The sequence below is a fragment of the Mixophyes fleayi genome, chromosome 11, assembly GCF_038048845.1.
Source record: "Mixophyes fleayi isolate aMixFle1 chromosome 11, aMixFle1.hap1, whole genome shotgun sequence".
Taxonomy (NCBI): Eukaryota; Metazoa; Chordata; class Amphibia; order Anura; family Limnodynastidae; genus Mixophyes; species Mixophyes fleayi.
The window spans coordinates 1,749,196-1,766,230 of NC_134412.1; the positions used below are offsets into that span (position 1 = coordinate 1,749,196).

At 43.2% G+C, this 17,035-nt stretch overlaps 2 protein-coding genes across 6 annotated transcripts in view; one reads left to right on the forward strand and one right to left on the reverse strand.

The window, feature by feature from the left end:
* Positions 1–7,279, forward strand: part of HSPG2 (heparan sulfate proteoglycan 2) — a 131,457-nt gene extending 124,178 nt beyond the window's left edge. The window contains exon 77 of the mRNA XM_075190859.1: positions 6,131–7,279. Coding sequence (XP_075046960.1) covers positions 6,131–6,303 — 173 coding nt within the window. The 3' untranslated portion in view covers positions 6,304–7,279. The remainder of the gene's footprint in view (positions 1–6,130) is intronic.
* Positions 7,280–8,773: 1,494 nt separating this feature from the next.
* The window catches only part of LDLRAD2 (low density lipoprotein receptor class A domain containing 2), a 45,975-nt gene continuing 37,713 nt past the window's right edge, over positions 8,774–17,035 (reverse strand). For 4 of the 5 annotated variants that reach the window (XM_075190664.1, XM_075190665.1, XM_075190666.1 and 1 more), the window contains 4 exons: positions 15,122–15,619; positions 14,580–14,750; positions 13,988–14,146; positions 8,774–9,419 (listed from right to left, as the gene is read on the reverse strand). In XM_075190664.1, coding sequence (XP_075046765.1) covers positions 9,169–9,419; positions 13,988–14,146; positions 14,580–14,750; positions 15,122–15,619 — 1,079 coding nt within the window. In that variant the 3' untranslated portion in view covers positions 8,774–9,168. The remainder of the gene's footprint in view (positions 9,420–13,987; positions 14,147–14,579; positions 14,751–15,121; positions 15,620–17,035) is intronic. The other variant, XM_075190663.1, reaches the window with a different exon arrangement.

Consider the following 17,035-nt stretch of genomic DNA (forward strand, 5'->3'; position numbering starts at 1 on the left):
CAACCAACCTCCCCCCCCTGCAACCTTCAGTTTAAGTATAAAGCCCCAAGGAAGAGGGGTGAACCAACCAAAGACCAAACAGCAGAAGGGAGGGAACGCAGTGTCCCCCAGATGGAATCAGAGAAACGGATTAATCGTGAGTATAAAAATCTTCTTTTCTCTTTCATCCTATCTTGGGGACACTGCTACCATGGGGACTTTCTAAAGCAGCCGCTTAAGCGAGGGACCGTTCTGACAGCCTGGCACGTAGAGCACTACGGACAAAACTGGCGTCTGCCGACGTAAAGACATTGAATTAGTAAAATTTAGTAAAGGTATGGACCGAGGACCAGGTGGCTGCTCTGCATAACTGGTCCGCTGAGGCTCCATTTCGCGCAGCCTAAGACGCCCCCACAGAATGGGTAAAATGGGCAACAATATGATCTAGCACAGGTCGGTTAGCATTGACATAAGCCTGCTTAATAGTCAATATAAGCCATCTAGCACTAGATTGCTTGGAGGCCGGCCAACCACGTATTGAGAAGTCAAATAAAATAAGGAATCTGTGCGACGAATCTTTGATGTCCTATGGACATAGATTCGGAGAGCTCTGACTACATCAAGAAATCCCATTCCAGACACTTGTGGATCGTCCATGAACACCGGAACCACTATTTCTTGGTTTACATGAAAACCGGAAACTTATCTTGGCAGGAAAGAAGAAACTGTTCTGAGAACTGCCCTGATGTCGTGAAACACCAGATAAGGTTCTCGACTTGAGAGCACCTCCAGCTTGGAAACTCTACGAGCTGAGGCAATTGTAAGTAGAAAACCACTTTCCATGTCAAGAACCGTAACTCTGCAGTCTGCAATTGTTCAAAGGGAGGTTTTTGAAGCATATTAAGGACCAGATTAAGATCCCAGGGCGCCATGGGCGGAACATATGGAGGCTGGATATGCAGGACTCCCTGTAGGAAGGTCCTGACATCCGGTATGTCTGCCAGGCGAGGGTGAAAAAAAACACTGAAAGAGCCAAAATCTGCACTTTTAAGGATCCTAGGTGAAGATCGCCATCCTGGAGAAAAGCAAGAAACCTAGAGAGGCGGAACGAATCCAAGTGGCAGGTCCAGTTCTCACACCATCTAATGTATGTAAGCCAGATACGGTGGTAGATCCAAGCAGAGAATAGTTTTCTAGCTTTAAGGAGGGTATCCACAACTCGTGAAGAGAACCCTCTGGATTTACAAAGGTTGGCTTTAACAGCCATGCCGTTAAATTCAGCCACGGTAAGTCCTGATGTAGGAATAATCCTGAAGTAGAAGGTCTTCTTGAAGAGGTAACCAAAGACCTGGACCTACCGCCATCAACAGTATTTCTGGATTCCAGACCCCAAGCTGGAGCCACCAGTATGACTGGCATTCCGCCCAGCTTGACTCTCCGAAGGACGCGGGAAATCATAGAAAAGGGAGGGAATAGGTATCCTAACCTGAAGTCCCAGGGCATTGTCATTACATCTGCTGCTGCTGCCAAGGGATCTCTTGCCCTCGAGCAAAATTGTAGGACCTTTCTGTTGTGACGAGACCCCAGATCTCGGTCTGGGGTCCCCCATCGGACGACCAGAGACTGAAAATCCTCCAGATGAAGAGACCATTCCCCCGGCAGAATTGCATGCCAGCTTAGATAGTCTGTTTGCCAGTTCTGGATGCCTGGAATAAAGACTGCGGAAATGGCGGGAAGTGGTTTTTGGCCCAGGTGAAAATATGAGTCGTCGCCTCCATTGCTCTTGCACTCCTGGTGCCTGCCATGGCATTGTCAGACTGCAGATGGACCGATAGGCCCTGAAGGATGGACTGTGCACCCTGTAAGGCCTTTAACATGGCTTTTAGTTCTAGTATGTTGATGGGTAGAGAGGTCTCCTGAGCGGACCAGAGCCCCTGAAGTCTCAGATGAAGAGCCACAGCCCCCCAACGCCGAAGGCTGGCGTCGGTGGATACTAAGATCCAAGATCATGGGGCAAAGGACCTGCTAACTATCAAGTTGTCCCTGGGTATCCACCATCGGAGGGATTGTCCCGCTTCTGGTGACAAGCGAATCAATTGACGTTCTAACTTCTGATGGGATCCTGACCATTTTTTTAGGAGGTCCCATTGGAGGCAACGAGAGTGGATTTGACCATTAGGGAGAGTCTCGAAGGTTGACACCATCTTTCCTAGTAGGCGCATGCATAAGAGAACCGACTGTCTGCGGCAGGACAAAACTCGAATCACCTAGTCCCGTAGGAATCAAATTTTGTCCTCTGGAAGGGAATACTTTCTGATTGTTGGTAACCATTATCAGTCCCAGAAAAGTAATTCTCCGGCAAAGGGTTTACTGAAATTTGGGGCGATTTATGAGCCACCCATGCCTCTCCAGGATCCAGATGGTAAGCTGAAGATGTTGCTGGAGCAGGTGAGCCGAAGCAGCCTTGATTAGTAAATCGTCCAGGTAGGGCACTAATTGCACACCCCTGAAATGAAGATAAGTTGCCATCACCGCCATAATTTTTGTAAACACCCTTGGTGCAGTTGCAAGGCCGAATGGGAGAGCCGTGAACTGGTAATGAGAAGATCCTGATGTGCCTTCCAGATAGGAACGTGGAGGTTGGAGTCTTTGATTTCTATCAACTCCATGAACTGGTTTGCCCCCAGTCAGATTTCGAATGGAATCCCTGAGGTCCATTATCAACGGACCACCTGCAGGTGAAGGTTTAACAGTTTTAGGTTAAAGATGGGAAGGAGGGAGCCATCCAGCTTCTGGACCAAAAAGAGGTTGGAGTAAAACCTTTGTCTCTTTTGGTCTTCTCGGATAACTTCTGCAGAAAGAAGAGGCAACACAGAGTAGAATAGCCTGTCTTCTTTGTGAGTGGCAGGGCAAGCTGGTTGCAAAAAACAGACGAGGGGCTGGGCCCACTAGGTCTATTATGTAACCTCTTGTCATGATCCCGCAAATCCAACTGTCCTCCGAGGCCTCTGCCCACTGATCTCTGAACAGAAGCAGACGTCCCCCCACTCCTGTCGCCACTAGAATGGGGGGTGGGCGTCATGCTGCCCATTTATACAGGAGCTTAGAAGACGGACAACTTGTGGAGGAGGAGGGGGAAGACCTACCTCGGTAGGTCCTAATTGTCTGGCCCCTGCCAGATGGGCTCCCTTGAAAGGGCTGTCTAAATGAGCCAAAACTGAGTGTACTAAGCTTTGGGACATTGACTGGTAAGAAGGTACTTTTGCCTCCTGTAGCCTGGGAACTTATGCTGTCCCATTCCAGGCCAAATAACACTCCACTGGAATAAGAGAGGAACTTCAAGGACCACTTAGATTCAGTGTCCGCATCCCATGACCTCAGCCATAGGGCCCTCCTTGCCGCTACTGCTGTTGCTGAAACAGAGGAGGAAATGGAAGATGCGTTCTGGGCAGCTTCATACACGTACCCTGAAGCCTCCTTGAGGTGAAGGGTCAGGCGAAGTAAGTCAGAATGTTGCAAAGCTGTAGCCAACTGTCTGTCCATATTTCCATAGCTCTGGCCACCCAGGCTGATGAAAAGCTGAATGAAGTACCTGATGTTGTGTAGATGGACTTTAAGAAAGCCTCTATCTTACGGTTAGTGGAGTCCTGCAGGGATGCTGTCCCTGAAACAGGGAGCGTGGCGAGCTGAGCGTGCCACTGGTGTATCCATCCTTGGGACCTGTTCCCAATGGATTAGATCATCTTCCTGTAGCGGGTATAAAGCCAGGTTCCTTCGTGGAATAACAAACCTACAGTCAGGTTGTTTTCAGGATGCTTCTGCAATCTCTTTCAACTCCACAGATGGAGGAAAACGGATTGCCGTCTTCTGACCTATTTAAATAGACTACGATCTGTAGATCTAGTCTCCTATGTCTAGAAGACACAGTGCCTGACGCATTGCGACCACCAGGTCATCAATCCCCTGATATCTGGGAGACTCCTCTGGGTCCGTAACCTGTGCGGAATTGGAATCTTCTAAAGCCTCCCCCTCCTCTTCTGATGATCTCTCCGAATCAGAGCGGGACAGAAGGGGGTTAGAGGATCTGTGTCTTTTTCTTGGGTAAATGTCTTGGGGCCTCCAAAAAACGGTTTAACCAATCTAGGCCCCTGACCAATGATGTAGATCAAGCCGGTTCTCCCATAAGGGGGACTTGAGATGGTAGTGCGGGTGGATCTCCCGGCTTGTCCAGAGACAACAGACTCTGTAGTCCCCGTGGTTCCCCCTGAACTAAGGGGGGCCATAGTTCCAGTGGTTGAAGGGAGTACCACAGCAACCGCTGGAATTTGTGGGTTTAGAAAGCAGTTGTACCAATGCGGTAACCCCCCTGCGTCAGGGCAGTCGCCGATGCTGGGGTTTCCGTTATAGATTGGGGGTTTAGTCTGTGCCTGCGCTACCATGGGAGCCCCACCGCAGTCAGTACAAAGCGCGCCCGGGTCCTGCTGTTCAATGGGTTACTTAACCTTAAACTTGAAGCAAGTATAATATTTAGCACAAGGTGCTTTTACCCTTGTCAGACATTTTATATAGAACACTGTCACAGTAATAAAATGTAATACAGGCAATTATACAAGAAACAGACAGAAGATACTAACTAATCTATGACAAAAGTCAAAAGATAGTATCCTTGTTAAGGCTGTGTGAACCAAAAGAATATCTATGCAAGTAATATTATATCTATTAATATTTTGCATGAACATGTTTTCTAATACACCTATCTTTATTATAGTGAGTATAGAAAATGATTTTTGGTACTTAGCCTTCCCAAGGCTAAGCTGTGTGGAGCAGGAGAGGTTGACCGCTGCTCTGCTTTTCTCTTCAGAAGAAGCTGCTGCCGTTTTCCCAGGCAGATCTTGACGCCTTGGGAGGGTCCAAATTTCCTCTGCAGGCGGGGAAGCTCTATTTTCATAGCTCTCCCCGTCCTGCACTTGCTCCATATCCTAGCAGGCTGCCTGTAAAGGCGATCTACTGCTTATCTCTAAGCAGTAATCGCTGTTCAGTGCTTCTTCTGGCCGCTGAAAATAAGTACCAAGTTCCCCCCTTCATTTCTGAGGAGGGGACTTGGTATAGTCCAGGAATGTCCGCCTCCGACGGCAGCGATTATCGGCACCGGTAATCTAATAACGATCAGTGTGACAGCGGTTGTAGAAGCCGCCTGTCAGCACTGCAGAGAAGATGGAAAAAAAGTTCTCTGCTGTCAGTGAGAGCTCTCAGTCAGACAGCTGCTCCTTACCTAAACGAGTGTGTGAGGACAGAGTACACTTTTTGAAGGGACTAAAAATAAATTAAATTTAAATAAAGAAAAAACAATTCACTGACTAGCATAAGTGAGCCCAACTCCCTTGGGCACTCAACTAAAATTGAAGGCTAGAGGGGCGTTGCAGGGGGAGGGGTTTGTCAGCAGCATACATTAACAGAGTTAACTAGTTAAGTGTCAAACTTCTACTCCCCTCACACAACCCCATGGTAGCAGTGTCCCCCATATAGGATGAAAGAGAAAAGGGAACTACTGTTTGGGACCAACACAATGAAGCACACAGCACCACCTACAGGCTATAAGAATGCAGTGCACATAAATTAAGTTTTAGCTAAATACCTGAAATAGTAGATATAGGAGCCTGTTATGTACATAATTAATTAAAAATCACTTGATCTAGCTACTTGCCAGAAGACTAGGTTTGTTTACACTTTAGCTTGACAGAACATAGAAAACATCCAAAAAAATGTTGGTAGCATGATCTTAGGGTCTCTGGTTCCAGCACTCAGAAAAGATTGGCGTCACAAAATAATATGAAAATGAGAGGTCATTAAAGAGGGGAAAACCTCCTGTTACAAAAGGTCTACTTTCACCCACGGCCAGGGTCCCTTCCTAGACAGACCACCGTTCAATTGAACCAATTCCCAAGACATCAAATAAGGCTAGTCTCAAGTCCCCAGTCTGTGTTCCAAGTTACCACAAAGAAGACTGTACAGATCAACTATTTTCTGATTAGCTAATAGCTAGTATACAAAGCAGGGTCCAAACGGATTGCTGAACTTAGTGAATATTTAAGGAAGAAAGGGAAACACTTACTTGTAATACGCTACATTTCTGATCTTTGTTTTCATAAAGGTGGGGCGCCCAATATAAAGATGATGACGGGAGGAAAATTCTTGAGTGGAATTACTGGCTGCATCAAAAACCTGGTGCTTCTAAATGCAAGACCATCTCACCAACTGCACCAGCCCATCGACTTGAAGCATCATGCAGAGACAGGTCATAACATCAAAGAATGCCCCTCGTAGGTGGGAACAGTGTTACCCCACAGGCAATGCTACGGCAATCCAGACACTTTTTTTTTTTACAGAAAAAAAAAAAAAGACTGACAAAATGGAGAACAAATGTAAATGGTGCTTTTGCTGCTACCAAAAAAAACAAAAAAGGTGGTGCTAAAGAAAGTATTTGGATTGCAAATTTCTGTATTACCTAAACAGAATTTCTTCTTTTTAATTATTTTTTTAAGGTCTTCAGATTTCCATGTGTTTTACTGCTGGATGAAGGAAATTTGTATGTGTTGAACCAGATGTATGTTTTTTAAAAAATCCTCTAACCAAACAAATCAAGATATGTGTAATGTAACCTCTGTGACAAGAAAACAAGCACAAGAGGTCATGTTATAATCTTTTATCTTTTTTGGTTATTGTATGTATGTATATATATATTGACCTGGAGATGTTGCAGACCCAATGTACCGGAAGGAAGTTGCACAATGTCGGAATATTCGTAACCGGTGAAGTTCATTCATGCCCAGAGAACGTCACGTCTTGGTCACCCTGTGTTCTAGATAACACAACCTGTGGACCTCTGATCTAGAGACTGTTGCAGTATGTTATGGTGAGATGGACATAGGAACCAGTCTGCCTCAGTCAGTTTCCAGATAAAACTGCCTCTATATGGATAGAGGAGATGCTATCATCATCGCCTATATTGAACGGAATAGAACAACTGCTGCCCAGATGGGGTTTTGTTTGGTTTTTTTTTTTGAAGAGGGGTCACTGTATTTTTCAGTAGACTCCTAAGAAAGGAGTTGGAGCTGTGCCTTGTTGATCAAACATCTCATTAGTTATTTTGCTATCGGAGTCCCCAATCTCTCCATGGCTGCCTTGTTTCTTTAATTATTATTTATGTTATTTAGCTAACACACTTTAGTATATTATAAAAGGTGCATGAACTCTTAGTTCAGGTCAAAATTAAGTTTTCAAATAAAATCATTCCTCTCCATCCGTCTGGTCATTCCCAAAGGACTCTCTTCATGCCTCTACAAATGTATTTTTACATATTCCTGCCCTCTATATTGTACTAGAGCATGAGCTATATATTTAGCATTTTATTTGTCAGACTTTGTCCTGCCTGCTAAGGGACCAACATAAATAGTCTTTCACTCAAAGAGTAGAATGATCCACTGGGCTACTGCTTGGGCCCCTAAAGTTTATGTTGATCCAGTAAATAAGACAATTTAATAACAAATATTTGGACATTTAATTTGCCACTTATTTCTATGTGCTGCTGCTACTTAAGTATTGGCAACAGATATTATATTGCTTAAACTTGGACCTAAGAGTGTATGCACCTTTCTTGCGTATACCTGTTCCAGGAAATCTGTGGATAGTTTGGTATTACAGGGTTTGGCAGGAACCAATCCTGTGCGAGCTGTACAAGGTAGGGTCATGTTTACAGACGGACCCATATGAACAATCCTCAGTTTCTTTTCATGTCCAGAATATGGAAAAAAAAAATACTACTGGAAACTCCAGAGTGTTCTGGAGCAAGTGTGAGTGACAATGTAAAGGGAGAAAATGCTTTGAGGACAGTGGTTGTTCTTGGCGAGAAGCACAGTAGCTATACATCATCATTCGTTTTTAGGCAATTTTAGTGCCCACCCATAGAAAGGGGATGCTGTCATCATTATTATTACACACTTTACATAGGGGGTGAACAGAGTACACATATACAAAATGAAACAATACAATGAACAAACAGCTGTCACCTTAGACCTAATCTCCAGTGATGTACTACACATACAGAAGATGTAACCCATATAGAGCTAAATGGGTAGTCCACAGATACACTGGAGGCAAGTGGGTGCACTATAGCAGCATATGAAATTGGACTTTGCATTCTTTTGGTCAATAGATTTTTGGGTCTAATCTGGTGGAATAGTCTATAAACCACAATAGATCTTTGTACCACAGATATACGTTTCTTATTCTCCTAAACAGCTACAGTTTTGCCTTATGGTGCAGTATAAATATTATTGTACAGCCAGTAAGAATGCAATAAATGGAGCAAGCTGTTTTTCTGTACTAGTATTGGATCCACAAACGGTGATCCAGCTCCCTTCTTGTTACCCAAAGCACAAACAGATTCCTTGTGAATAATCAACAACAAATTTTACCAGGAAGTGTCAAGGAGAAAAATAACGACATCAGGTCCTAACAGTAAGTCTGGAATAGGAACAGACAATATTGGAAGCACCCAGAAGAAAGGCCACCCGTAGTGTAAATCCAGCCGAATTACCTAACCGATGCTACAGGGTCTTTGTTGGGAAACACATTTGTAAATGTGAGTAGCACTTGTGTGAGTAATCTTGTTCCTGCAACTCTGTACGCAGGCAATTGGGGAATCTCCTAACCTCAATTCTGCAAACAAGCTTCCAAGCCCTTTGTTACGTCACTACCTTGAGTATTACAACTAACCAATAAACCAAGTGTTGGAACATGGAAACTTGTCGTCTTGTCGTATCACTGTTACAATGTTCAGTTCACATGCATAGCAAAAAACAAACAAACTGCATACATTGAGTTTTCTGTGTTCTTTTTACAGATAAATGTTCAACATTTAATATGTGCAGAAGGCTAATAAATATAAGATACAGCTTGATAGAGGCATCCTGCTGTCCGGGGCCAATACATGGGAGTTCATTGGCTATTATGTCCACCTCCTGGGCCACAATGATGAGTCCTAATAAAGTGATTGCGGTAGAACACTGGGAAGATGATTATATTTTCCTTGTGACAGATCAGGGGTTCCCAGAACCTTATTTATAGGGGAACACACAGAAATAGAGAGCTGCCTTACCAGCCTGGTGTCACTAAATACGGAGGTTGGCATCACACTGGCACAGTCGGCACTGTGTTTTCAGGGGTCACTTTGCTAGGTCGACTTTTCTCCTTTAAGACACAGCTGCGGGTGCAGAGGTGACAGGACGCACAGAGGGAGTTGCAGCAGGGAATGAACCGGCAGACACTGATCCTCCAGATGAACCAGCCTGGTGACCAACAACACCAGAATAACAGAGCAACTCCAATCACCAGTCCCAGGATAATATACAGGTAAAGGAAAGAAGCGGGAGTTCTCTTGTCTGAAACAACAAATGCATTAAAAAATAAGTTTCCAAGCATCACATATTGCCCCATTCTATACACACACACACATATATTGATTCAAAAGTCGCAGTACACCCTTTTATTTCAAAAACTACAGGAAATTGGGAAACCTGAATACTCCAGTAAGGTATGGGTGACGTGGTCTATCTTTTACGATATGTACCAAACATGGGCGCCATCTTGAAATCGGCCCAATTCCTGTAGAATTTTTGAAATAAAAGGGTGTACTGCGACTTTTGAATATATATATATATATATATATATATATATACACACACACACCGTATTTATCGGCGTATAACACGCATCTTCATTTTAAGAGGGAAATTTCAGGAAGATTTATTTTGCCATTCTGGTCTCCTTTAAATCTGTGCACACTGCTGCACAACATCTATGTAATACACTAGCACTTTGTTAAATATATATATATTATAGAAATAATTTTAGAATATTTTCAGCACATACAGTAATATTTATTACTTGCACATATTGGATCCAGCATGCTGGCACTATTGTATCACCAGTTTTTCACATATGGGAATTAGCATGTTAGCACTTTATATAATTATTTTAAAATGACTATATACCGTATTTTATCTGTTTAATTGTTAGTTCGTTGTTGCGCCGTACACAAAACCCCACTTTACTTCACTACTTTACTTGTACCTGACGGGTACAAGTTCTCCTACCTCAGACAGCGAACTCTCGCAGTGCAGAGCGTTGCCGTGGTTACGCTCCGATGGCCGCGAGAATTAGACGTGAGGAAGGCGCGGCTTGCCGTTGCCTACTGATTGCCTCACACTCCACACGCTGCTACTGATCCACGCTGCTGTGCGGTATGTACGGAATATTACCGGTATATCGGCGGTGTATATGGTAAAAACATGGCTTCTTAACATTATATCGGCGTATAACACGCATACATCATTTGCCCCCTATTTTCAGGGGGAAAAAAGTGCGTGTTATACGCCGATAAATACGGTATATATATTACATATTACATACACAATAAGTAGAATTAGTGGGAGATTATTTACTTTCTCTGTCTTCCTTTGGGGGACATTGGGGTATAGAGTAGGGACAGGGTGAACTGGCACTTTAAACTTCTGTTTAACTAAGCCCTAGCTCCTCCCCCTCTATACCCCACCTCCTATCCAGCCTCAGTCTAGTTTAAGTGCCCGGCGAAAGGGCTGTGTCTGGGCTGCTCAGCAACCTTCTTCTGTTACTTTTATTATTTTATGGCAGGAATCTGCAGCATGCAGCAAGCGCTGTATGGAGGGGGGGGGAAATCGGAGGTGCTGTGAGAGGTGTCTCTGTTGCCAGCCTTGCTCTCCCAACGTTTTCATACCCTCCTAGGAGCCGGCCACAGTCTGTGTCCGTCCTCCCGATCTGACAGTCAGACTGCAGACCTTGCGTGAGGAGGGGTGGCAGAAGGTAAGTGAAACCCTCTCCCAGCACAGTGCTGAGAGAGAGGGGTAGAAAATCACAGTTTGTCCCTGAGCAGGCTGCTTCTTACTAGGAGCAATCATTCTATGAAAAAAAAACAAAAAAAAACGACCATACCTTTTTCTGGGGGTCTTTTGTTTGGACCTCAGCTTCACTCCATTATCAGTCAAGCTACAGGTGGAAAGGGCACTTTTCTCCCAGTTAATGCTCCCAAACAAAGATTATCCAAATTCCAGTCCTTTCAGTCCTCAGGAAGGTTTCGGGGTAAATATTCCTCAGGCCAATCACCCGCCCCTAGGGGTGGTTTGCTGCGTGTGCGCCAGGCCTAGTCGGCTTGACGTCCAGCAGCGAAACCTGCAAACAAGCAGTCCGCATGACGGACATTTTGCTCCTCCGCTGTCGCCAGTGGTGTGAACTCGTCTTTTCTTGTTCAGGGATCAGTGGTTGCAGTCTACTACCGATGTCTGGGCTTGGGTGTAGTGGATTGAGGATTCAAGATTGATCTGCTCGGTCTTTCTCCCAGACAGTTTTTGCCAAAGGGCTTCCCACTTGTCTACGAAAGCGACTGGTTTTACGAGAAATGATTCTATCCCTCTTTTATTCCGGAGTGATGATTCCGGTCCCAGATTCTCAAAGAGGTTTGGATTTTTATTACAACCTTTTTCTCGTACTAAAACCAAAGGGCTTATTCAGACCAATTCTGACTCTGAAAATGTTTCAACACCCATGTCACAGTGCCCAGGTTCAAGATCGAGTCTTTGAGCTCGGTCATTCAGGGCATGGAACAAGGAAAATTCATGGGGATTCTAGACATCAAAAATGCCTATCTAGAGGGGTCATCAGTCCCTTTTGAGGTTTGCGGTTCGGTCACAGCACTAACAATTTCAGGCTCTTCCCTTTGGTCTGGCCACGACCCCACGTATCTTCACAGAGATCATGCCGGTCGTGGCTGCTCTGCTAATGTCCAAGAGGATTACAGTCATCCCTTGTCTGGACGATCTTCTTTTAATGACAGAGTCTCCAAAAGGTGCTGTAGGTGACATATCCAAGTAGTAATCCAGACTCTATAGTTTCAAGGTTGGATTCTCAACTTCAAAAAGTCCAAGTTGCTCCCATCTCAGCAAATGATCTTTTTGAGTATTTTTATTTCACATCCGTCAAAACGAGTGTTCTTACCAACCAAGACAGGATTTTAGCCTTGTAGAACAGGGTAAGATCTTGGTTGGCGGCAAGGTAGCCTTCGGTACATTTCGCCATGAGCGTTTTTGGCAACATGGTATCTACTTTCTATCCGGTCCAGTTTGCTCAGTTTTATGCACGGCAATCCCAGTTGGATCTTCTGTTGCAATGCAACAAATACCATCTGAATCTGGCGGCCCAGGTATTTCACCTGTCTCCGCATACCAGTTAGTTTCTTCTTTGGTGGTTACATAAACAGATTCTCGCCAGGGGACGCAATTTATCAATTTAAAATTGGACTTTAATCAAAAAGGATGCCAGCCTTCAACATTAGAGGCCTTCTGTCTTCATGCTCGATTTCAGGGTTTTTGTATTCAAAAGAAATCCAAGCTTCCAATCAATGTCTTTGAACTGTGAACAGTCTTCATGCTCTTATAAGCGCACAACACTTGCTGCAGGAAAGGCTAGTGAAGATTCAGTCAGACCATGCCACATCAGTGGCTATCCTCAATCATCAGAGCGGTACCAAAATATGGTGTTGTATATTCACTCATAAAACAGCTATAAAATTGTGTGCTTTCCAGAGGATTAGACATTCCGAAGCTCATATGTAAGGGTGAACATGTGTCTGTTCTATGTGCATAACATTTCCATACTGAGCATGCACACATAAAATGCGTACGCATCCAGATTATGGTGCATCTTACACTACTAACTGAAGAGGTGGAATGGAGGAGACGAGGAATAGGCAGAGTACAGCAAAAGATGAAGTAGACCGGGATGTAATCCTACAAGTGCCAGCATACCCACGGCTGCCAGGACAGTCTTGGCAAAATAGAAAACCATCATAAGACGCCGCAGTACTAGCTCAGCAGCTCTTATTGGTAGTGCAGTAATGTCTCTGACCTCAGAGGGTGGGCCTAGTGCTGGTAGTGACAATTGTGAGGGGAAACCACATTTTCCCTTTCCCCAATTTTTCCAAAACCAGGTACATGCTGATCACCATCATACACAATGGAAGCAACCACAACAGATATGACTCCTTTGTACTACACATGCGCTGCACAGAAAATACCATTTTACTATTCCTTTTTGGACGGCCTCTAGATAAAGCCATAAATCATAATAATAACCATTCAGCCTCTTTCTCTATCTGGGAGAACTTATAATAATAATAAAATCCTTATACAATATACAAATAATACATGTATGCAATAGTATACATAATATATATATATATATATTTTCAACACACTTTGTACAGTACTGCAATATGGTGGTGATATATACATAAACGGTAATAATGAAGACAAGAACTACAAAATAATAAAAATGGAATGATCCACCTCAATTGATTGTCAACACATTTAATATCACATATGTGGATTTATTTTATTATTGCATATTCCTTTTAGACACTTGAAGGTATATTTACTAAACTGCGGGTTTGAAAAAGTGGACATGTTGCCTATAGCAACCAATCAGATTCTAGCTGTCATTTATTTAGTGCATTCTACACTAGACAGCTAGAATCTGATTGGTTGCTATAGGCAACATCTCCATTTTTTTTCAAACCCGCAGTTTAGCAAATATACCTTCAAGTGTCTAAAAGGAATATGAAAGAGGAAAACAAATTTGGCTGAATATATAAAGATATAGCTGAAAAACACAGAAGGCAACAAGACCGTTCTATCATCCAAAAACAGGACACTGATCTGAGGAGGAAACATTACAAGGTCCATTGGAGCTTCTCACAGAGTAATGTCACGTTAAGCCTTCTGGCTCATCAAATGTTGATAAATAAATAGAACCTGTAGGTACCAGGAGCCTGCAATCAGTCTTTATAGTGGTTTAGATCACCTAACCATGGCCACTGTAAAAAATAGCCATGTGTTCTAGACAGAAAAAGGTGAAGTACCTGTATTTGATTCATGTGGTTGGACAGTGTCTGGAACTAGCAGCTTTCGATTCCCTTTGTTCCCACAGCTCAGATTCCGCACAGTCACCTGAAGGTCTGTTGTTGTGGGAGCTGCGCTGCTGCCAGATACTTCATGGGGGGTCCCAGTTCCTATCATCCCTTGTAATGCAGACAGGACACAGGAATGAGAGGCATAGAGGAATAGACAATGGTGGATTTAAACTCTGTATCTGCTTCGGGTTTAATACTAAATCTGAAGGAATTCAGTTCAATGTATTTTAAATTTGTGGGCAGCTATGGAGCGTTCCATTTGCCGCATTTTTGAATCCTTCTAAATGTAAGAGAGGGATGTTTTAGAAATACGGGTTGGAGGCATGAGATGGCTCCTGAATGACTGGAGTAACACTGAAGCGTAAGCATATCCCTACTTTGAAGATTAAGAATAGTAATATAGATTTTCTTATTTGTAACTTGAAATTCACAAAACTCAATTAGTAAAATGCATGATCCATGCACACAGCAGATAATTTATATTCTACAATTCTTCAATCCTACAAGCAACGTAACAAAAGAGCATACGTGATGTACTTACCTCTGCTGTGCAATGAGACACTGATGCAGTTTGCAGGGGACCTGGTAGACTGGTCACTCCCATCTCCACAGTTATCAATGTTATGGTCATCACACACCAGACTAGTCGGGATACATTTGCCGTTATGGCAGCTAAAGTATGGCTCCGACTTGCACTCCGAGGTGTTAAAGCCTGTAATGTGAGTCAGTATTGTATAGACAGAGAGAAAACAATTTTATTCACAGTGAGCACAACAAGGATATTTCAGAGTAACATATTTTCAATAGAATTGTTTTTTCCCCAAAGGAGAATATACAGCACACTAGATAACAGTGGTCTACTATTATTTATTATTAGGTCTACGTGGGAAACTCTATAAATACAAAGGTGAATAAATGTTCTTAATTCTGAAAATCTCCAATGGCCCAGAGGGATAGAGTGGGGCATTAGCACATGATAGGAGAGTGAGTACATTCATTCCAAATGCTATAGACTAATCCATTACTATGTGTCCCCATCCAATGAACCTTACACCAATGATGGCTGAATAACCGGACCCTTACCAATTCTGAAAGAGGTAAAATCTCCAACAAAGTCCACTCTGGGCTGCTGGCCTCGGGTAACCAGACGTAAGGTTAGATAGTTGCCAGTGGACAGGACTGGCCTGGGGATGGTTTTCCCACAAAGAGGAGTGCTTAGAGGTTCTGAATAATGGTCTTTGCCATCATAGAACTGGACATATGAGCCAGCATTACAGGGGTCGCTGAGAGCTTCTGAACCCAATCCAGGTTGCCTTGAGGTCTCTTGAGAGGACCAATTTCGAAGACTGCTGTTCACACCTGGTGCAGACGTCTGACTCTGAACATTAGACATACGCAGGAGGCTGTAGACGAGGAAGAAGCGGAACTGAAACTGAACTTTGTCCTTCAGAGCAGCAGCTTGCACAGTTAAACGGCAGTCTGTCCCCATAGACACAAAGTAGTACTTTCTGGAGTCCCCATGTGAGTTAATAATCATCCCATCCCCTTTGATGATCTGGCCACAAAAGTCCACCATGCTCACTATAGAGGACACGTAAAAAGATGTTACACACAGATTATATAAACACAAAGGTATTATATAGCAATCAGAGGCACGATTTGTACACAATTACAATGGATGACAAATAACAGTAAGATAATAAAGTGCTGGAAGTAGAACAAGTAAAACTGGAATCAGTTTGTGGCACCAAGCAATTGTAATTGTAAAGTGATAGCTGGAAATATATTGCAAGCCTTCCCGTCCTTCCAGAACGGACCAACACTGCGGCTGCACAGAGCAGTACAGACACCCAGAGAACCCCCGGCAGATGTGCAAAATAATTATTGTCAATTAGATAACAATTTCCTTAATGTCATAACTAACAGTAAACTGGTATATGAACCAAGCAAATACAAATGGAATATATTTTTTAGAAAAAATGTTTACTCAAAATGGTTAATAGTAATTCTGCAATAGCTATAACAAAGTAATCTTTTTATAAAAAAGTAAATTAATAAAGTAATAAAGATCGGTATTAAAACACTATTCATTTTTGTATTGCATTTTACCAAAAGTTGAGGGAGAACAGAAAAGAAATAAGTTATCAAATAGTGAAAGAAGGGGATAGAAGGTTCTCTCTGAAGAGAGACATGCAGCGCCTCCATCATCATCATCTACATATATATAGCACCAGCAAATTCTGTAGCACTTTACAATTGGGGACAAACAAAGTAATAAACAATACTGGGTACTACAGACAAAGAGGTGAGAAGGCCCTGCTCACAAGCTGACAATCTATGGGGCAATGGGAGTTGGATACATGAGGTTAATCTACATATTACATTTCGGTCCAGTCAGGTTGTAAAGGGGTAAAGTGATGCGTATGCTATGATCAGTCACACAGCAATGTTGGCCAGAGCGTTGATGTCTTGTGTGAATTGTGTAGAGGGTGCTAATAGGGTAACCTAGTGAGGTTAAGTGGGTGGTTAAGGAATATTATAAGCTTGCCCAAAGAGGTGGATTTTCAGAGAATGCTTGAAGGTTTGTAGACCACAAGAAAGTCTTATTGTGCAAGGGAGGGAATTCCATAGAGTGGGTGCAGCCCGAAAAAAAAAGTCCTGTAACTGAAAATGGGAGCATGAGATGAGAGTGGAAGAGAGACGCAGATCTTGTGCAGACCGAAAGTGTCGAGCTGGAAGATACATTGAAACAAGTGAGGAGTTGTGTTGGTGTAATTTTGTTGATGGCTTTGTAGGTTAGTAGAAGTATTTTATATATATTTTTTATATTTTTCGGTAAAAAACAGGCAACCAATGTAGAGACTGACAGAGTGACTCAGCAGAGGAAGAACGATTTGCAAGGAAAATGAATCTAGCTGCTGCATGCAAAATAGATTGTATAAGCTTGAGTCTGAGTAGAGGAAGACCAGTAAGAATGGAATAGCAATAGTCGATGCG